Here is a 22818-nt window from a genome sequence, read left to right as displayed (position 1 = left end):
TTCACCCAAATGGTTTCAGATTAGAAGTACAACAGGAGAGGAGTTGGGTTTGATTCCTATGGGAATCCACATAGGTGAACCTTCAATATCAATCCACATTCATAGAATACCAGGGTTGGAAGGGACCTCAGGAGGTCATTTAGTCCAATCCCCTGCTCAAAGCAGGACCAGTCCCCAGACAGATTTTTGCCCCAGATCCCTAAATGGCCCCCTCAAGGATTGAACTCACAACCCTGGATTTAGTAGGCCAATACTCAAACCACTGAACTATCCCTCCCCCACCATTGATACAGGGGTCTGTCTCAGCAGATCCTGATACAAGATCAGGGCCTCAGCTGAAAACTTAGTTGATCTGTATAAGCACTTTCTTTCATAGGTCTCATATTTCATCTTTTCAACCCCTTGTATGGTGCTAAACCTGTTCAAAAAAGGAATCATCTATTTTTATATTGGGAAAAGATGAAGCCCTCTTCAAGCCTCAAAATTAAACATGGCTAAAATGTTTTTCTTCAAACTTTCCCAAACAGGTGACTTTTGGGCAGAGACCAGTTCTAGAAAATACCATCTTGAAAGATGAATGTTTTCAGAAAGGTATGAGTGATTGAAAACAGAGTTAGAATGGAAGCGGTTAAGCAACCTTAATCATAGACTGGTCAAGATTTTCAAACAGAAGTAGTGATTTTAGGTGCTCCAATTTTTGGGTGCCTGACTTGAGTCACCTTAAAGGGGCCTGGCTTTCAGAACAAGCTGAGCATCCAACCTCGGAAAACCAAGTCCCTTTAAGATGATTAAGTTAGGTACCTAAACATGGAGGAACCCCAAATCACTAATTATGTCTGAAAATCTTGGCCAGTAGCTGTTAGAACTCTGCGTTAATTATTTGTGTGATTATCTACTAAAACCCCAGTGCAAAGGGAGATAGAGATCAGTTATATCATCTGCATATTAGAAAGATACAATTTAAAGAGATAATTAGTTTATTTCCCTCTAGACTAGTTTTTTAATGGAATTGGATGAAATTAGAATGTTAATAAGGGCAGTGTGATAGAGAGGGAGGTATCTCTAACATATATTGGTAAATCTAGTTTTACCAGTATTTGGGGGGAAGGGGCAGGGGTTGGAAGAACAAGTAGCCTATTAAAGCAAAATCTGTTTTTTCATCTGTTTGTGTCATAGATCTGTTGTCTTTCAATCATCATTCCTCTGCTGTTTGTCCTTCTATATTGAAAAAGGTCCCTCTGAAAACTACTGTTTCATTTTGGGACAGTTTAGGGATTTTCTCTCTCTGTCTCTCTCTCTCTCTCTCTCACACACCCATCCTCCCAACCATTTCAGTAACCCAAAACTTAATGTATTTTCTATTATACTTTAGAAAACAGAATCTATTTGTATATTGGACAGTGTTTTTAAACTTGGTTGCCTAAACCTAGGCAGTTAAGTACATATTTAAGCATAGCGAAACAAGGGCTAAGAGCAAAGAGCTGGGTGGTGTACTGTCAAAAGCCTGCATTGATAAGTAAGTGGCTGTTACACTGGGAACCACCACCCCCTCACATATACATACACAAAAGATTGGTGGCTTCATTCATTAAGCCTGATAGAGATTAATATGTCAAACCCAAGTGTGATAGGGTGGATTATAGTTTTTTGACTAGCTATAGATGAAATAACACATTTTCAGCAGACATGGCTATTTAGGTAAACAAGAAATAAGTAAATGTTTACATAAATGCTTGTAAAGTATATTGCTAAGGTTCATGGTTCTCTACTATCAAAGCCAATATGAAGTCAGTGGAAATACTTGTGGGTAAAATTACTCGTGTAAAGTGTTTTGATTGCAGCATTGAACCTATAATGTCCTCATGAAAAGTTCCATGCAGTGTCACCCCGCAGAATAATCTATTTACAGTATACTGTCAAAAACAATGTTGTTCCATTATTCTGTCACTGTAGGCAGTCAATGCCATTTTAAACACCACATGCAAGAGAATAGACAAAGAATTTCAGCGAAACCAGATCAGTGGGAAGTGAGTGTTCATAAAGGTCTAAAATTTACTTAGTCATGAAAACAGATTTTCCAATAATGTCAGTTATTCATCCTGTCTGCTTTCACAGCAGCCCAAAACATGCACTATGTTTATTAGCACTAAAAATATTTTAACAACTACATTTCTAAAAAAAAAAAAAAAAAAAATCTCTCATACTAGCTTTGCACTCAGGAATCCTTACCCCTATATTCAAGTTCAGAGTGGACTCAGACAACATTTGGCATCCGACACTTCATATTTCTTTCCAGCAGCTAGCCTTTGATGTGCAGATAATACCTTACTTTATGGCTTAATTGAAGCTTCAACTTTAAACAGCTGCTTTTATTTTTTTATTATGCAAGATTTTCATGAAATTGACTCAGACTACGGTATTTGGGAAATAAAAATAAAATTAATTTGGTTCAAATCTGAACAGAAAGTGAATATAATAATTGTTTCAGATCAATCTCCTACTTTTTGAAGTATTCTTGAATAATTATTTTCCATACAGTGCCATGGTGGACTATGTAAACAAAATGAGAGGCCATAAAATTTTACTAGACATTTGGGCTATTGCTAGAAGTATGCAGTGATGAACTAAGTAGGTCTGAAAATTATTTACTTTCTTTTCCTCTTCAGCCACCAAGTACTCAAGATATTTATACGTAGCTCTTGTAGGTGTTTTATTGCTGCCTAATTCAAAAGCCCTGTTAATTAGGGTGCTGGATTAAATTGTGAATGTATTAATTTTTGTTTAAACACCATGGGGTCACCAGCCTGAGGGCCTGTTGTTCCTACTTTTTGTTTGCATTTTAACTAACCATGTTCCTCTGCTGGTGTTTAAACCATTGATATATGCCTCCTTAAATGTTCAACATATAAAGTTGTAAATTAAATGTGGACTAAGATATGGTGTTGATGAAAGATATCCTGTTCCTCTGAATGACTTGTTGCCGTGCCACACAAAACTTTGTCTTAATAGTACAAATCAAAATTACAGTTCATTGGTGGAGGAGAGATACTGATCTTCTGTTTACAATAAATAGTGATACCTGTATAATATTAGTTCATAGTTTAGCAGAAAAAATCCATCATACGATTACTGTTACCTTAAAATAAAGGTCATTCTGAATATATTGCTTCCAGGCCTATGAAAACATCATACAGTTGTGAAACTGGTTTCCTTTCTAAACTTCAGGCACGTGTAATGTGGCATGATGAGCTTTGAATCCTACTGGCCTGACTCACTATTGTGTTACACCAAGTTTATGCCAGTGTCCACTCCCATGAAATCAGTGGGCCAGATCCCCCTGCTCAGGTGGCAGAAAGGGGCTATAAAGCTGCCTTAAATAGGCAGCTGAGGATTTCGCTAATGGTGGGGTGTTGCCAAGGATGTGATGAGACAAGGAGGGCATCTGCCTGGAACATGCTGCACACCAGTTCTCCTCAACTAGCATAATGCTCTGTAAAAGACTATTACAACTGACATAGGATGGGACGTCGGTGAGGCTGCTTTAACTTATTCTGGTGGACAAATCACTCCCCAGCAACCACGGTGAGTACGGAAGTATAAAAGTGGGGAACCAGATGCCTTTGGGTCCTAACCTGAGCTCAGTTTAGCTGGATTCAAGTGTTTGGCATACATTTAGAGAGAAACAGTGGTGAATCAGACCTCTTCACTATAATAGCGGCTTTCTTTGCTCAGAGAAATGATATGACCTAAGACTAATGCAGGGCCTGACTGAGCTTGCAATGCTTACTTGTACCAAAGAGTTGTAAAGGAATTGGCCAAGAAGCTCTTTGACACATTAATGTTGATTTTTAACTAATCTTAGAATCGTGGGAAAGTTCAAGAACTTTGGAAAAAAGTTAATGTACCTGTCTTTAAAAAGGGTAATAGGGATAACCTAGGACAGTTATCCTGACATTGAATTTGAGAAATATCAAAGGAAAGCTGATACTGGATGCAATCAGTAAAGAATTAAAGGAAGTATAATTAATGCAAATTCACGTGGTTTTATGAGTAATAGGTCTTGTCAAATTAACTTAATGTTTTTCATGTGATTACAATTTTGGTTGATAAATGTAACTGTTGATTTCATAAACTTGTATTTTTGTACGGCATTTGACTTAGTTCCACATGGCATTTTGATTTAAACCCACCCTCCCCCTAAAATCACAAAATATGTATCCCATATTCAGTGGATTAAAAACTGGTTAATTGAAAGATCTCAAAAAGTAATTGTAACTTCTAGTGGGGATGTTTCTAGGGGGTCAAGCAGTGATCTTTTCTTGGTCCAGTGCTATTCAGTGTATTTATCTATGATCACAAAGTAAATATAAAGTCATTGCTGGTAAAGTTTTCAGATGACACACATTTGTGGAGATAAATAAGGAGAGGTCAGCTCTGGTGAGATGGGTTCATTTGAACAACATTTGAATATAGATGCCAGGTCTATCTCAGAACAAATACCATAGGTCACACTTTCCAGGATATAGTCCTCCATCCTGTAAGCAGTGGCTCTGAAAAGGACTCAGGGGTCACAGTGAATAACCAGCTGAAGACGAGCTGTCAGTGTGATGCTGTGTCTCAGAAAGCTAATGTAAACCTTAGGTTTATAAACAGGAATATTGAGTAGGATTAAGGAGGTGGTATTACCTCTTTCTATATCACACTAGTGAAACCATTTGTTGAGTACTGTGCCTAGTTCTGGTGTGCACATTTAAAAAAACATGTTGAGAAATTGGAAAGGGTTCAGAAAAGAGATACATGAGTGACTTGAGGGCTGGAAATTCTACTTTAGTATTTGAGACCTTGGAGTTAATATAATTCAAGAGCATGTTAAAAGGTGACTTGATAATGGACTCAAATTACCTACATAGGGAGATTTTGGATAATAAAGGGATCTTTAGTCTTACAGACAAAGACATTACAAGATCCATTGGCTAGAAACACAGAGTTAAACAACTTTAGGCTAGAAATAAGAGTAAAGTTAATTAACCTTTGGGACAATTTACCTAGTGATGTGGTGATTTTCCATCACTTTAAGTCTTTAAGTCAAGATTGGATGTATTTCCAAAAGAAACACTCCAGCTCAACCAGATATTACGGTCTTGATACAGAAAGTACTGGGTGAAATTCTGTATTGTGTTCTACAGTACTTCAGTCTAGATCAGTGGTTCCCAAACCTTGGGGATTTGCGAAATGTTACAGGGGGTTCTAGGAAAAAAATCCGTAATGGTGGAAGAAAAAATGTTTGAGTGCCAAACCGGCACCAAGGTCATTGTAGCCAATATAGCGGCGGTAACGTCCCTCAGTGAGTTGATAGTCATTCTCTGTGGCGTGCTGTTTTGCTTCAGTGAGACATGAGTGAATCTTCTCATTTACTAGTTTGTTTGTTTGTTAGCATTCTCAGTATGTTGTTTTTATTTGAACTATTGTCCATTATTGGGTGTACAAGTGGCTGAAAACGGAAAGTATAAAGACATGAGAAAATGAACGTTTGATATCAGCTAGTGTTTCGTCAGGTCCAAAGTGTGGAAAATCTAAGCCAAATGATTATGATGGTCAGGGAAAGTCGCTTATGAAGAAAAGAAAATATGAGAATGATTATATAAAATATGGCTTTACATGCATTGGTGATCAAGAGTGTCCAAAACCACCGTGCACAATTTGTGGTGATGTTCTAGCAAACAGCAGCCTCAAACCTTCTCCTTCGGCGCCACATAGAAACTAGGCACCCCGCACAACTTGACAAGCTTGTTGATTTTTTCAAGCAAAAATTAGCCGAGTGGAAACGTGACATTACCTGTTTTGTATCCAAACCAAGTACTGATAACGAAAATGCACTTTGAAGCTTCATACCAAGTGAGCTACCAAGTAGCAAAAGCATCAGAAGCCCATACTATAGCAGAGACCTTGATTGGTTGGCTGGCTCTCATGGGGCAAAATCCTTGTGTGCTTGTTTGAGCTTAGAATGGAAATCCTAGTTTTTTTCAATAGCCACCCTTTCCATCTTGCCAGCTGTATGGAAAATCATGTCTGTCTCCAGAGCCTAGCTTATTTAGCAGACGTTTTCTCGAGGACTAATGACCTAAATTTATCTCTTCAAGGCCTCAATATATAGTTTTTCAACGTGCAAGACCAAGTTGAATCTATGATAAAAAAAAGTTGCAGTTCTGGGAAAGGTATTTGGAAAGCAGTCAAACTGAGTGTTTCAGTACTCTTCATGACTTCCTGGCAGAACATAAACTTCAGTTGGATCAGTGCACTAAAACCAATATATCTGCACACCTAAAAGGACTTTGCACAATGTTCAGGGAATACTTTCCAGCTATAGCGGGTGATAATGACTGGATTCGCAACTTCTTCGATGATACCACTTTCTCAACGCAGATATTGAGCACTGAGGAAAAAGAGAAATTAATTGAGATCTCCTGAATTGAACTGAAAAGGAGTTTCTGAAGTCTGTCATTGATCAACTTTTGGCTGAGTTTAAGAAATGAGTACTCCCTGCTGGCAGAAAAAGCTACTACAGTTTTGTTACCATTTTCAACAACATACTTATGCGAGAAAGTATTTTCCTCGTATGCACATCTGAAAACCAAATACAGAAGCAGACTCAATGCCGAACCAGACCTGAGACTTTATCTTTCTCCAGTGGTTCCGAACTTCCAAGAGCTATACAAATCAAAGCAAGCACATTCATCACACCGAGGAGATTTAAACTTCAAGACTTCTTTTCAGAAATGAAAAGGGAGGTGGATATTTTTTGCTGTTTTTAAAATTAAATAGGCTGTTGCTTTAGAACAATAAGATGAGTATAATTATGCTAGCACCTGGCTAAATCCCTTTCTTACTTTTGGTAAATATGTGGATTATTTTGTCTCTATTTGGCAGTGTTGTATAGATCAGTTTGTAAAGCACTCTGATATCCTTTGGGATAAAATGAGCTATATAAATATACATTCATATGGTCTTGTCCAATATATTGAGGAGGAAATTACTTTTGACCTGAAGGGTTTTATGCATAGAAGCAAGAGGATTGATAACCCTTGTACTTTTCCCCTAGCTAGTGTAGCCATAGATGTTACACATAGAAGAGGACAAAGACTTGGGTGTATTAGTTGATTGCAGGGGATGGCTATGAGACTATGGCTGCAAAAAAAGCAAATGCAATTCTAGGATGTATCAGATGGGTTATTTCCAGTAGCAGTATGGGAATATTAATACCATTATACAAGACACTGGTAAGATCTGATCCGGAACAGTTTGTACAATTCTGGTCATGCATATTTGAGAACGATGAAATCAAACTGTAACAAGTGAAGAGAAGAGTTGCAAGGATGACCAGGGAAAAGGAGAGTGTCTTACTAGGAGACTAAAGATGCTTGGCTCATTTAGCCTAGCAAAACAAAGCCTGAGATGGGACATGATTGTTCCATCAAGAGGGCAAACACCAGGAAGGGAAAAGAGCTCTTTAAGCTAAAGGACAATGTTGGCATTAGAACACATGGATATAAATTTAGGCTGGAAACTAGAAGTTTTCTAAATACAGGGAAGTGAGGTTCTGGAACAGCCTTTCAATAAGCATAATGGGGGCAAGAAACCTAACTGTTTTAAGATGGATCTCGTTAAGTTTAAGAAATGTATATTAGAAATTGAACTGCACATGAAAGAGTTGCATAGGAAAATTAAGCCCCTCTTTTCAGCCACCTCTGACTTTCATATAGTCCAGATTTTAACCATTTATAAAACACTTTTTAAAATGTGTTAAACAGCAATGGAAAAATTGCATTTGTGAGATATCAGAATGTCCTAAGAGATTCCTAAGAGCTGGAGGATGTTATTGAGATTAATGTGATCTAGATTCCATTCCTGGCTATGCCAAAGACATCCTGTCTAACTTTAGGCATATCATGTAATCCCCTCTTGCCTCAACTCCCCATCTGTAAAGTGGGGTTAATAATACTTCCTTTGTCTGTTTTATCTATTTAGACTGTAAATTCTTTAAGACAAAGACTCTGTGTGTGGATGCGTGTGATGCGGTACCTAACACAATAGGTTCCAATATTGATTGTTGCCATTAGGCACTGTCCTAATACAATGTTAAATAATAATAGAGTGGTTGTAATTTTACAATGGACATTTTTTCATTAAAAGGCTTATTATTCACATATACATTTTTCATGATTTTGGGGAGATTGTACAAATGTTTTTCATGAAATTTTATTAACATTTTTCATTTATTTTAAATTATATATATATATATCCACCATATGACTAAGCTGACATTTCATTTTTTAAATATTTATTACTCTGAAAACAAGAAAAAGGAAAAATGTGGAAAGATGTTAGTTAAAACATGAGATTTTTCACCAAAATATTTGGAAAAAAAATCCCAAAACACAAAATTACTTTACTCCCCCCCCCCATTTTTATTTATTTTTTGCTCATCTCTAAGAAGTTATAAGATGAGAAATAAATCCCATTCACGATGTCCTCTTGAAAACTCATTTGTCTTTTGTTGTCAGACTCATCCGTTGGGCTCTTGTTTCTACACTGCAGCTGGGAGTGAACCTCCCAGCCCAAGCGGATAGATTCATGCCAGCAGGACTCCTGCTAGTATGCTGTGTGGACTTTGCAGCACTGTGGGATGCTCAGGCTAGTCACCTGAGCTTGGACTCAGTGGGTGGGGTGGGTGTGAGCTCGTCTGGCTAGGCCAAGCCTCTGCAGGTGCTGCAAAGTCCACACTGCTAAAAATAGCATGCTAGCTGGAGTCCCGCTAGTTTGAGTGTGTTTCCCTGGGCTGGGAGGCTTGCACGTTCCCAATATCCTCTCCTAGTGAGTACATGTGCTTCATGTTATTTTTTTCAAAATCTAGGGATATTTGCATTTTTCCAAGGTAAATCTCATTTTACTGTTATCTGCTCATATTTTTAATCACTCCTTTGTGTCATTGTTCTGACTTTTATGACTCTACTCAGTTTACTATTGTCTTTGAGTTTCATAAATATGATGTTTACTCTTGCTACGAGTTCATTAATAAAAATGTTAAATAAAACTGAACCTCCTGCTGATCTCTGTGATCTCCCACATTCTGCAACTAGACATGTCGCTTTTTATCATTAGCCTTTGTTTACAGTCTCTTAACTAGTTTTCAGTGCACATGACGGTGTACTTATTCAAGCCCCTTTGAGTTAATGCAAGCTCTGTATGCTGAGTGTCTAAAGGACTGGGTCCTTTCTCACCGTTATTGAAAATAAGACATGCGAAGCAGCAATAAAATTATATAGGACATGAATTCTAAATGGTTTCAGTTTCCAAGAATCATAAAAGGGAAAAAATGATGTAAGGAGTTACATCATTAGGGAAAATAGTGTTGATGATGAATGAGGCTCAGGTGTCCATGCTGATTGTCCTGTATCTGTCTGCTGCCCTTGATACCATTGGTCACCCATCTGCAAATTTGTGGTGGAGTAGATGGCTCTTTTCTTTCTTTCTGAGACAACCCAGAGAACACTGTTGGGTAATTTCACCTCTCATTCAGGAATCTACAGGTTTCCATTCTGTCTCACCTTCTGTTCCACTGGTATATTGGGCCAATAGGAAGCTTAGCATGGAAGTATTCATTATGGTGCTTTCAGTGTGTGGATGGCACTCACCTTTTATATCTCTTCCTCATTCAGGCTAGCTGATGCAGTTGAACAATTTAGTCAATATCTAATAGTGAGACAGGTACACTGACAAGTACTAGCTAGGTGAGGCTCAGTCCAAATTAGACTGAGGCAGTACTCTTTGAATGGGGGAACTGACATCAAAATGGGGGGGGAGGTTATTTTTTGCTTCTTTGACGGGGTGTATGCCCACTTTTCATAACACAGGTTCACAGTCTGCTAATATCTGTAGAACAACAACTACTTCTTGATGCTTTATTCCATATGCATTTGGCCAGAAGACTGTAGTCCATACTTTTGGATGTGGACCATGCTATAATTATCCACACCTTTGTCATGCTGAGATCAGGTTATTGCAATGTGCTCTATCTCATATGGCTACCCCCCTAGAAACAATTCAGAAACTTTAGCTAGCACAAAATGTGGCTGCCGATTAACTTTGTGGAGTGCCTCTCTCTGAGAACACATATCACATTTGCTCTTTGACTTGTAATAATTTCAAATCCATTTCCAGTGTGATTCAAGATACAATTTTTGACCAATAAAATTCTATATAGTTTGAGAGCTCCTTACCTGAAAAACCATACCTTTTCTCTTGTGATACCTCAGCAAGGGAGAGATCAAGTCAGTCAGTCAAACTAAGAGTCCCATAGTTTAAATGGAAGGGATCACTCTGAGTGAGGGCTCTTGACTAGAATTTTTTCACCTGCCCCCCTTGATTTGATACAGCTCACGTCTGCTGACTTTAAGGGCACACTGCAAATGTCTCTCTGTTCCCATAAGCTTTTGAGGACATGTTGGCTTATAAATAAGGGAGAGTTTTCTTAATTTTGATTGGCTGATTGGGCAAAGACCAATTAATAACTTACTTTTGGTAAAATGTTATAAATATATTTATTGTACATGCACCCAAAAATTGTGATTATATTTTTAAGAAATCAAAATAATTACCGTATATATTCGATCATAAGCCGGTTGTTTATAAACTGACCGCCCCCAAGATGGATAAGTAAAAATGGAAATTTTTTTATAACCCATTCATAAGCTGACCCTATAATTCAGGGGTCAGCAAACTTTGGCTCCCGGGCCATCAGGATAAGCCGGTGGTGGGCCGAGATGTTTTGTTTACCTCGAGCGTCCGCAGGCACGGAGATAAACCTAAGTAAACAAAGTGTCCCGGTGTGCCAGCTACTTACCCTGACGGGCTGGGACAGCAACTGGTGGGGAATTTTTTTGTGGGGGAGAAGCTGGGGGTCAGGGGAGTAAGCCCTTTGACCACCCCCCACATGACCCCAGCCCAAGACCCCCACACTCTCCCCATCCCATCCCTTCCCATCTTATCTGGAGAGGGCCAGGGGAAGATGTCTCTGGCCTGGCTGGAGCTGCTCCGGCAGGCTGGGCAGTGTGGCCACAGCCTGCTCCAGCTGGCCAGACCAGGTGGTGCAGCCACAGCGTGCTTTGGCGGGCCGGGCGGCGCGGCCACAGCCTGCTTTGGGGGGTGGGGCCGAGCGGCACGGCTGTAGCCTGCCAGCCCTGGAGCTGCAGCTGCTTCAGAGGCTGGGGGGAGAACAGCGTGGCCAGAAGCCTCTTCCCTTCTGGCTCTGCTGGTTGTGCTGCCTCTCCTTGCTCCCTCTGTTAGGGGGAGGGGCTGTGTCCCACCTCTCCCTCTCTATTTTTTTACTAAAAAAAATCGGCCTATGAACAAATATATACGGTAATTAACATAGTTGTATCTGATACTTTAGGACCTCTACAATGTGCTGCTGCGTGATGAGATAATATAGCTATGACTTTTAACTCAGTATTTGCATTATTAACTTTGTAAACAATTTGTTTCTGTTAGTACTGCTCTTTGGAGGGTGACACTTATTCATGTATTCACTAATTTAGAATTCATATATGCTGTTTCCAAAAGCCTCTTTGACGAATCCGTCATTAAGGATTAATTAAAGGAAGAGAGTTGGAAGTGCCATAGAGCTGTTGTGACTAAAAAGAGCTGTTTTTCATCAGTAAGGAAAAAAGGGTATTTCTAAACAGATTGGCCTTCCAATTATAGTATTGTAAAACTCTTTAATATTTTATATATTCATGTGGTGAGCATATTTTCAAGCTGTTAAATATTTCCCATCATGCTGATTACAGGATTGTTGGTTGGAAAAAAACTAAGGTTGATGGTGTACCAGTTTTATTACAAAATCCTCCTCCTATAAATATTTGAGTTTAATAAAATCTGGGTGAATTTCTGACCCCATTGAAGTCAATGGGAGTTTTGCTATCCACTGCATTGGAGCCAGGATTTCACCTCTTACATTAAACAATAGCAACACATCCACTTATTCTGGTATTGCCACAAGTACTGTACCTCATCTGACAACTATCAAAAGAAATCCCTAAACTTGGCTAAAGTGAAATAGGTATCTAATGGAAAAAATGTTGAGACGTTCCAGATCAAGATGACTTTCCAAAAGAATTTGGTCTGAAATCAAATCTTATAAAGAGTTCACTTTTATTGCAAAAATTCTTAACATACATGTTATGAAAACTCCTTGCTTAATTGCCCTCCTCTCCTTTGAGGAGTATCCAGAGTGCTAGACTGTGGCCTGGTGGAACATACAAGGGTTATAAACTTTGTGCTTGTTCTGTTTCTTTATACAACTTAGAATCAAAGGAAAGTTATCAGTGTATCTAGTAATGATTATGACTCACAGCTCCAACGTAGGGTACATCCACATAGCAGACTAGAAACTTCACTGGGCTCTGCTGCTGGGGTTTTTGCTTGATCATTCTCTTGGGAAAGTGAATTCCCCTTCCCTATCTGGATCCAGCTACCAAAACCCATGGATCTTTTAGATCTCTGTGCATCACAGAGTGAATATCAGACGTCTTGTGCCTCTACACTCACTCCTATCTCTCCCTAGTCCCCTCTGTGTCCCTGAGAGTGTGGCTCCTTAAGGAGCCAGCCTGCCGAGTGCTTCCTCCCATCTGCCACATCCCCCAGAACCTCTCTCCAGAGCAATTCTACAGCATGGAGGGACTGGGTACAAAAGTTATTCATGACTCTGGGTGGGATTTTCAAAAGCACTTAAGTGCTCAAGTTCCATTGACTTTCATTGGGACTTGTGCACCTAACTCGCATCCTCTGTCATTAACTTGTTGTGGATTTCCCATGGAATTGATGATGACAAGCTGCCTGCTGGAGGTGCAGATTCCAGTCCCACAGAAGGGATTCTGTAGAATCCAGAAGGAGCCTGTCACAGAGGTAGCATTCCCTCTGCCTGCACCTTGCAGCATGGGATTCACAAGTATTTCATCCTCTCACCCCAAGGAGACATTATTTCAGTCTGTATTTCAAACCTCCAATGGTCAGTTTGTGAAAACATTAATGATTTTAAATGTTAATATTCCCTTCTCAGTTTCCTACCAAAGTCCAAGGCTCTAAACCAGACTTCTACTTCACCTCAGCCCTGGTTCTTATAAGGGACTGCTAGATAGATCCCAGTGTATTGAAGACAACCGAAATAAGCGTGTTGTTTACCTGTAAATGATATTTTTGAATCACAGATATCCCAGTTTGTAGTCACATTCTCTGATATTTTAGTTATGCCATTTTTAGAAATTTAGTTAATTTTTAGTGATTGTATTACTCTTAGTACATTTTTAAGTGACCATTGCCTTATTTTGTTTCATTTAGGAATAGGAACTCTCACTAACTAACTATTATGGCTCCTCAATGTTCTTATCACTTCCTACTGCTATGGCTGCTTCAGCATTCAGGATAAATGTCTGTTCAGGATTTCCTTTGCATTTGGGCTGCTTTACACCCTACTATTAGACAAAGCAGCCCTACAGCTGTTGTACCCAACCATTGGAGGATCACCCCAACATAGTGGGATCCTTGTGTGCTGTTTAGTTATTCCTGTGACATCCCATTACTCCTCCTGTGGCTGGGAACACAGGGGCATGGCCAGAGCTTTCCTGAGCTCTGGCAATCATCAGTTGCAACAACAATCCTTTGAGGTCGTTGATAGATGGTGTAATTTAGAGCAGCTTTTGGACTGTTGTGTTTATGCTTGAGGACTGACTCAGTCCACATTGGCACCAGGTTCAGGGGAGTGCAAAAATGGCCTAAAGCCATTGTTTCAACATCCCCTCCTGAGTTGCACTTGCACTCCTTGGCTGTGATTGACAATGTTGTGCCTTTAATGCACAAGCTTTTAGCACAGTTCACCCCGGCAATCTCCTTTAGTCTCCTATTAAATCCCATTTGCCCCGCTCAGGCATTTCTGAGCTGCTCAGACGGTCTGCTCCTTTTCCACCCTTATTTCTGAAACACGTGGCCAGAGCTGAGAGCCCAGAACCATCAGGCTCTTGTACCTTGCAATGCTTAACACACAAGCACACCTCTGATTGGTATACTCTGCTCCTTGTTCTGGCCATATGTTTTTAAGCAGAGTGGGAAGTTCTTCCTGGATTGACTGAGAGAGAGGAGCCAGTTGGCAGTAAGCGGGTATGCAATGCCCCCACCCAGCTACAATGAAAGAGTAAGATGAGGAACAGGGGAAGAGCCAGAGGAGGTAAAGAATAAATGGGGGATAAATAAAAAGTCAAATCTCTTTCCAGTCCTGTATAAACTCTATCCAACTCTCTGGAAGTTTCCCCTCAACTCACTTACTGGAACTTGACAACTGACAGGCTTGGTTTATCTGAGAAGCAGATAATGCATTTACAGGTACCTCATTTATTTTTATTTTATTTTCTTGTTCTAGCTCCATTGACAGCTAGAATGTCTTTCTTTACCAAACATTTTTACTCATCACATGTGTACTGTAATGTAAGGTTTCCTGTGAGTGCTGAGCTTTTGGCATTCTTTTAGTCTAGGGAAAAGTTCTTGAATCATTTGTTTTGGAAAAGAATAAATGGATAAAGCACTTTCCGTCTGTCAAAAAAGGTCAAATTTCATGGTTTTATTTGCAAAAAGAACAGGAGTACTTGTGGCACCTTAGAGACTAACAAATTTATTAGAGCATAAGCTTTCGTGGACTACAGCCCACTTCTTCGGATGAACCTCATTAAGGACCTGGGTAATACATTCAGGAGAAATACCTTTATCCAGAGGTTAAGCATTGTGTGAAACTGGAATAGGCTGCTAAAGGGAGAAATAGAGGTTATAACCATAAATGCATTCACATGATCACTTAAACCCTGAAAACATCTGGATGGACTTACAGGCATTAAATGGATAGACAACTTTCTAAGTGTGCATCTAAGTGGGTTTTTTTTCTGTATATTTAATATAAACAGGACATGTTATGTTCTTCTCTAAATACATGCAGATTGAACTGTTGCATAACCTTTAAGTTTTATAGGTTGTAGCTATGCCTATGTATATATTAGTATTTATAACCTTTTCATCAATTTAATTAAATTAAGATTTTTAATTAGGAAGTGAGTTTACCATATTCTTGTGGTTGTCAGATTTTTAGATACATTTCTCAGGATGAAAATAATTGGAGGGTCATCTTTAGATTTCACATATGCAGTTGTATAAAAGGGTATCGGTAACACAAAACCCAGAAAGCAAGCATGCATCAGACTCGTAGCTGTTTAACTCAGAACATCCATGCAACCATATCAGATATCTAAGGTAACTATCTACTGTAAAGTAGCTCTAATGACATTTTGCTTGGTCAGTACTTGGATGGCAAATGTCAAAGGAAAACCCCATACATTTCAAAAAGTATTTCAAATAATTCAGAAAGAAGCCACTGAAGAGCATTCCAGAACAGTTTTAATTTAGACTAGTTGAAATTGCATACCTATGTAAAGTTAATTCCTATCCAGAATTGTGCTGGGACATAAAACTTACCCACTTCAGAAAGCAGGTCAGATTTTCTTTGCAGTAAATGAAACATGGGATGAGATAAGGTACATTCTTGTGATTCCTGACAATGCTTTCAGTGACCTGCTTTCCACTATGTGAAGAATCCCAAAGAAGTTTAATTTTGAAGTGCATCAGGTGTTCCCACAGTTATATACACTTCCACTTATTTGACCACCTGTACAAACAATCACAAGATGTGTAGAGTATATATAGAATCTGAATATGCAGTAATTCAGAAGGTATATTGTCAATTTAGATGATTACACATACAAAGAGGCTGGCTCAGTAGCAGAGTTTGAGCTTAAAAAGGGCCAGGCTGAATTTGTGACCAATTTTTTGTGTTTGCTCTCCCATTGCACAGAATCCTTCCTCCCCATCTGTGCCGCTGCACCTTTGGATTTCAGTCTGAATGTTCAGGATTCTCCTCGGTGATGTTCACATTCTTAACTATTTTACCTCGCCAAAAAATTTGTCATGTCATCCCCATATAAAAAATATTGATTTTGATGAAGAAGTAATTTATTTACTTTCAGTCTTCTGGCTGTAACATGTGAGATGATAAAGCCTTTTGATTTCTGATTAGGTTAATTTAAATGTTGCCTGTTAATAATTTTCCAGTCTCTATAGTTCCTCAGTCTCTGGCACTGACGATGCTTTGTTTCAACAGTTCAGCTTCAAATGACAACAAAATTGATCAGATTGTACCCCAAATTGGGTGATGGGGACCGAAACAGTCTAATATGGGCCTGGCAGAGAGGATGCTTCCTTTTGAGGCATAGGACTCCTTCCTCTGAGGAAAATCCTACTGTCCAGAGACCTGGTACAAGTATAGGGTTGCCAATTTTGGTTGGACATATTCCTGGAGGTTTCATTACATGACTTGATCTTTAATTAAAGATTAATCTTTAATTCCTGGAGGGTTGGCAACCGTAGACAAGTAGAAGTGATATCTGGGCAACCAAGAGGGTTGTATTTTCAGCCCTGCTTGCCATTCAAAGACAACAGGGGAAGCCTGGGGGTAGCAGTGTGACATCGGGCACAGTATTGTTAAGCTACCGGTCAGGTGGGAGTACACCAAATAGAGTCAAGCTACTTAATGAGTAGGGAAAGAGAAAAGTTTGCTCAGTCCTTTCTCCTTTTCTTCCCTTCCACCCAGCCTGTCAAGGACCCATTTTTTTGGTCTTCCATTTGTTGTCTTTTGTCACCCCCTTTAGTTAGTTTGTGGTCAATTTGACCTTGAAGGTGTTAATCTGTTTGGTATAAAATCAGGCATTGTGCCCAACTCCCCAAAGGTATTTATCCAGATGGCTTCTCTCACAGGCTTCTCATGTCTTAAGGAATGTTTACTGTATGTCTTAGTCATTATCTGTTTTTTACAATTGCACAGGGGTAAACCTATTACTTTTTTCTCTAGATCTTACCTTTGGAAATAGATTCACATTACAGTAGACTAAAAAGGAGGAAATAAATTAGATAAAAAATCCTTTGTTTCTCTTTTCAAAATTTCAAAGAGTTGTGTAGTTGGTCAAAATAATTTTTAAAAAAGAAAATTTTAATGGAAATTTCAAATAAAAACCTGGGCAATGAACAGCTGCAGCTTGCAACCCTCCTCCCTCCAGGAGAATGGTGTTGGAAATAATCCGTTTGGCTTGCTAAATTACTTCATTTCTACTATTTCCTATTCCTGACCAGAAGTGTTTGTCTAAACAGGCAGCTCATTGTTTGTTTTGTTTTTAAGTTTTAAGAGACAGAACTCACATTTATAAGAATTATATCTTGTACCATTAATTCTATTGTAGGTTTATCACCTATTAATCCAGAGTTGTTTTTATTCTGTCACACTCTATACAATGAAAGAATGAGAGACTCCTTTACATTTTAGCTTGGCATTATTTTCCAGACAGTGCTGAACATATACAGCACGATGCTATTCCTGTCCCCTGGATGTCTAAAAGTCTCTTTTACATAGCCCAAATGAGAGTATTTGAAATTCATAAAGGGTTAATGATTAAAACTTAAATAATTGTCGGTGTTAAAGGTAAGGCATGGTTAGCTTTACTTTCAACTTGTTTTATCTACAGGAAGTGTACCTTGTGGGCAGTGCAGTGCAGAATTTTCTAGATCAATTTTAACAATCTATTTAAATGAATCTGCTCTCACAGTGGCACTCCCAAAGTACAAGCTTGTCCCTTTCATTCTTTCCTCCTACCCTGCTCTCCCTGTCCCCACATCTGATTTTGATTTACTTAATTTTTACCTTATAGGGGAATCATGGCACTTACTTTAAAATAAGTATTGATTATAGTTAGGCTTGGCAGAATTCCATTTTTTATTTTATTTTATTAATTTTGATGGATATTAATCTTTAGTTCAAACATTTTTTTAATCAATTTAAATTTTTGCAGTTGTGCAAAATTATGGGGGAAAGGAAAATAAACATCACAATGTCAAAATATACGAAGTAAATATCCTTAAATCAAACTCTAATTAAAGTTCTCAAGTAGAATTTTTCTTACTTTGTCTAGCTATGCACTTACATTATTATTGATGGAAATACTTTTTTCAGTTTGTGTGTATACAATGAAGTCATCATCTATCGATATTTACCAATAAAATCTAATCTGTCCAAACTGAAATAGCGGTGAATAGGATGAGTATTTGCTGTAATTTTAACAAGTGTCAAGACTATTGTTTAAAGAGAGAAGGTGGGTGAGATAATATATTTTATTGGACCAACTTCTGTTGGTGAAAGACACAAGCTTTTAGGCTTACATAGAGCTCTTCTTCAGGTCTGCTCTTTTGAAACCTAGTGCCCCAATGGGGGAAGAGACTTCCTTGAAATAGACAGGATTGTGCTTGTCCAATTAGTGGTTTGAGTTTTAGTTTACAGACCCAATGGCTGATCTGGTTCCTGGTATGATTATTCATTTCCATTTTACCTATTCAGTTAAGGGGTCAGTATAGTGTAGTGCTTTCAGAATGTTTGGAATCCTGTTATTTTCTGTGGTGGACATTCTACTTTGATAAATGTTTAAATTAGGTGATTAGTATCTGGTATCACATTAAAGGAAACTGCTGCTAGCCTATTTCTCAGAATGGAACATCCTGTAACAAACAGCAAGTTTGTGATGTTATTGCCTAATAACTGGTGAAAATGACATCACCACATATTCACAGACCCCTTAGGCGTAGTTATCTCAGTTTTTCTCTACACAGTATTCTTTGATCCTACTAACTTTCTTTTATCACTGATCTACAGCTATGTCCATCCCGTTCTGAAACCACCAATGTGTTTTCCATTTTTCTTACATTTTTCCACCCACACACACGCAAACGAACATGTGTTGTCAACCATCTTGTCTGCTATTTCTCTCTGACTAAAACAATAGGATGTCTCAGCTGCTTCAGTTCCTGCTGGTTCTTAAACTGGTTGTTAGAAGACGTTCATTGAAACTTACTGCCCACATTGTCCAAAGCTGCTCTTCTTTTTTTTAATTGAAAAGCAGATGGAGCATAATAGAGAATTAATGTAAATAACTTGGAAGTTATGCAGATGGTAACCATGAACTCAGCTAAATTGGATCACTCCCTTTTAAATCCTGATTTTGATTGATTTATCCCTAAAATAACTAGGATATGATATGTCTTCCCTGTGAAGCGACTTTAATACTTTTGGCTCAAATCCAATGTGAAAGGTGCTAAGTATTCTTAGCCATATTCCTGTGACATTGTTCTTCACACCCACTTTGTTCAAAAGAGGTTTCAGAAATGAATCTGCATGAACAGCCAATTAGTCTTGCTAGAAGAGACTATTTTTTCAGACTCTGGTTGGCATGCATTTGTGTACGGTGAATGAGAAGGAATTATATGATTTGAAGAGAAACCAGAGCATATCTAAAGACAAATAGCAAGCTTTATTCTCCAGTGACTGCAATTTACTTGCCTTTGTAGTCACATAAAATATTACTCTTGAAAGAGAAGAAATTCTACTATGCAAGAACAAATATTTAAAATGGAACAAGCAATGCGCAAGAGAAGCTGACATGTTCATAGAACAAGGCTGTATGCTAAAGCAAATATATTTTTACATTGTAAACAGATTATGAGTACAAGGAAATGGAGGTGCTGAAACTTCCATTGACTAAATTACCCCATCGTTTTTCTTCTGCCCCTTTTTGGTGAATTTGCTGTAATCTTTTGATGAGCCAATATTTTTCACTCCTAACTTGCAGCATTCTTTACAGGATAATCTTGAGTATAGAAAAGAAGGGAGAGGCACCTTAGTTTTCTCAGGATATACACGTGTACTGTAAAACTTAGTATTAATGGCAGTTTTGTGCACATTTGAAAGGAAAATGAATCTCTAAATATGATATCAAAAAGTGTGATGCTGGATATAGTGACATGAATGCCACAGTAACAAGGTTGAGACATAGGCAAAATAGCAGGCCATTATGTACTTTGAAAATAGCACTCTCATATAATCTCTGGTAATGTCATCTTTATTACTGTTGGCTCCAGTGTTTAGTGTGGAAATCTCAGTTTATACCTTATTGAAGAAATGCTCTGTGACTCAGCCAACAAAAAAGCAGACAAAGAGTCTAAATTAGGACATTCCTCATTGCATTTTGTTTCTTTTTTATTATTATAGGCTGTGCTATTTTAGTTGTACACAAGACTGACAGTCATCTGCAAATTGTGTGTAGATGTTCAGTAAAACCACAGTTTTCTTTATCAGTTTTATGCGAGTAGCAATTCAACTTGAAAGAGAATTTACTATTCTTGTACCACAAATAAAAGGCTTTAGTCCTTCAGACTTTAAATTATATTTAATTACAGATTAATTCCTCTGAAATTGTAATGCTATTACTGTACTCTGTTCCCTCTGAAATACATTCATTCTAGCTGTCAAAATTTAGCTGTGGATCTAAAAGAAGGATTACAATTACATTGTAATTTTCTTCACTATAAACCAAAGGGTAAACATTTTACTATAAAATACATAATTGAAAATATGTATTAGCATTTTTAAATAAAAATAAAATATTATAGGATAAATAGTGAATTGTAAGAGATTATTCCTTTGGAAACAAAATTAATAAATAATTTTCATAAAACAGTATGGCACAGTATAAAACTACAAGAAAAAAGTTACTATAATGATCAGTATGTGCACCACTCCCCTCTATTGGGTGGGATGTCATATTTGCTTATGTGTGTGATTTTTGTCATCCTCTAATCAGTGGCTAGTTCACAGAGGATGGAAATCCTACTACTATAGCTAATGAAATTTCTTCTTTATCTATCTTTTGGGGACTTTGATTTTGGGGCTACAGGACTCGTATCCCATAAAATTAAAAATCTATCCAGTTTTGTCAGCATCTGTTCGTAGTTACTAACTTGTTACAAACTAATGCCTAACTATTGAATATGAATGTATGTGAATTTCAGATTCTTAGGAATAAGATTTGCTGTAATAGTGTGTGTGTACATCACCACTCTCCAGTGCAATAATTTTTTTTTCTTCCCATGATTCCTTATAGTAGTTAGTTCCCAACTTGAAATAGGTAATCTTTGCAGTAGGGTCCTGTTGCTGTGTGCTTTAAAGGGCAAAGATAGTTGGTGGTTTATTCATTTCATGGTTCGAATGCTGTCTTATGATAAGCCAAGCATTTCAGTTTCCAGTGCTTTATGATAGGCTGACACCTGTTGAGAGTTTGAGGCAATGACCCTCTATGAGGAGGGTTCGCCATCATTTAAGGGTAATATGCTGCTTTAAATGCATCCATAAATGCCTTGCTTCACACATTAGGAACTTTCTAAAACTATGACCTAGAGTATTCCCTGTGTCTGGGCAGCCCTAAAGCCAGCATAGTCAGCCGTAGGAGGAAACCACCAGTTTAGGGATAACCTCTATTGGGGTGGAGTCAGTATAACCACTCCAACATCATCCGTTTTTCTGTGGCAGGCATAACCAGGGCTTTCCTAAACTTCAGTGACCTCTTGTTGTTGTAATGGCCTATGGGGCCATTGCAACCTGAACAGTTTAAATAGTCCTTGTGGCTCCTTTAATTTTTGCCAGGGGACTGACCCGGCACACAGCTTGCCTGGGATCAGGGGAACACCCACTGCAGATGTCCCGCTCCTGAGTTTCACTGTGTCTCCTCAGCCACACCTGAGAATCTGGGTCTGAGCATTTTACTTGGAAGCCAAAAAAGAAATATGTATTTTCTTCTGCAGTCTACTATGTTGTTTTTATATGAATCTTCCTAGACCCAGCAATCCTTGCCAACTGCACGTCCCCTCCCCCCAAAAAAACAACAACCAACAACAACAACAACAAAAGCTTTTGATTGTGCGGGAAACAAACTGTTGCAGAAAAATAATAAAGGCTTAACTATATCTGGCTTTGTGTATGTCTCTCTATTATAGGAGTACAAGATCCCCAGCATGAGAAGATTATCACTGTGTCTACTAATGGAAGTATTCACAGTCCCAAGTTCCCACACGCTTACCCACGCAACACTGTACTGGTATGGAGATTAGTAGCAGTAGAGGAGAATGTGTGGATACAGCTTACTTTTGATGAAAGATTTGGGCTTGAGGACCCAGAAGATGACATATGCAAGTAAGTTACTTAGTTGATATACAACTTGAAGAGGATCTGGTGACAGCTATGTTGGCACTATCAAGTTTGCCAAAACACAGCACTTGCACAGTAATAAAATGTACCTTAGTAATATGTTGTCTTCAGATTGATGTCAGAAAATTATCTACACTTACAGTAAAAAGCTTTCCCCCCCCCTTTCATTTAACATATAAGCCATAGAATTATGCTCACATTAAAACGTTCCAACTCGTAGACTCTCAAAAGCAGACAGGCAACTTTGAAAATCCAGAATGACATCCCTAACCTCAACCAAAAAATATATATAGTCATATCTGGGAGGAATACAGCTTCTGTTTAGCAGTGCAGAGCAACAGTACACAGTTTAGTGCAGGAAGTAAAGAAGAAAGTATCTCCAGTTGGTTCTGCAGAGGAAATTTGCATAGGCATATTACCTCAGATGGAATTCTGATCAAGGCATTAGAATGTAACACCCTTATTCTAATAAAAGTATCGTACAATCTTATAATATCCACAAATGGTCAGGATCTCATTTCTGTATGAAAAATGGCATGTGAAGATACAGTGCTCCTTGACATTGACTCAGAGACTTTAAGGTCAGAAGG

At 38.4% G+C, this 22818-nt stretch overlaps 1 protein-coding gene across 2 annotated transcripts in view; it reads left to right on the top strand.

The window, feature by feature from the left end:
• PDGFC (platelet derived growth factor C) overlaps positions 1 to 22818 on the top strand; it is a 243621-nt gene that overhangs the window by 110531 nt on the left and 110272 nt on the right. For both annotated transcript variants that reach the window (XM_034771611.1, XM_034771612.1), the window contains exon 2: positions 22018 to 22213. In XM_034771611.1, coding sequence (XP_034627502.1) covers positions 22018 to 22213 — 196 coding nt within the window. The remainder of the gene's footprint in view (positions 1 to 22017; positions 22214 to 22818) is intronic.

Source organism: Trachemys scripta, chromosome 5 (assembly GCF_013100865.1).
Source record: "Trachemys scripta elegans isolate TJP31775 chromosome 5, CAS_Tse_1.0, whole genome shotgun sequence".
NCBI classification, from domain to species: domain Eukaryota; kingdom Metazoa; phylum Chordata; order Testudines; family Emydidae; genus Trachemys; species Trachemys scripta.
Note: the sequence above shows the minus strand (reverse complement) of the source record. Positions and strands in the feature narration are given on the sequence as shown.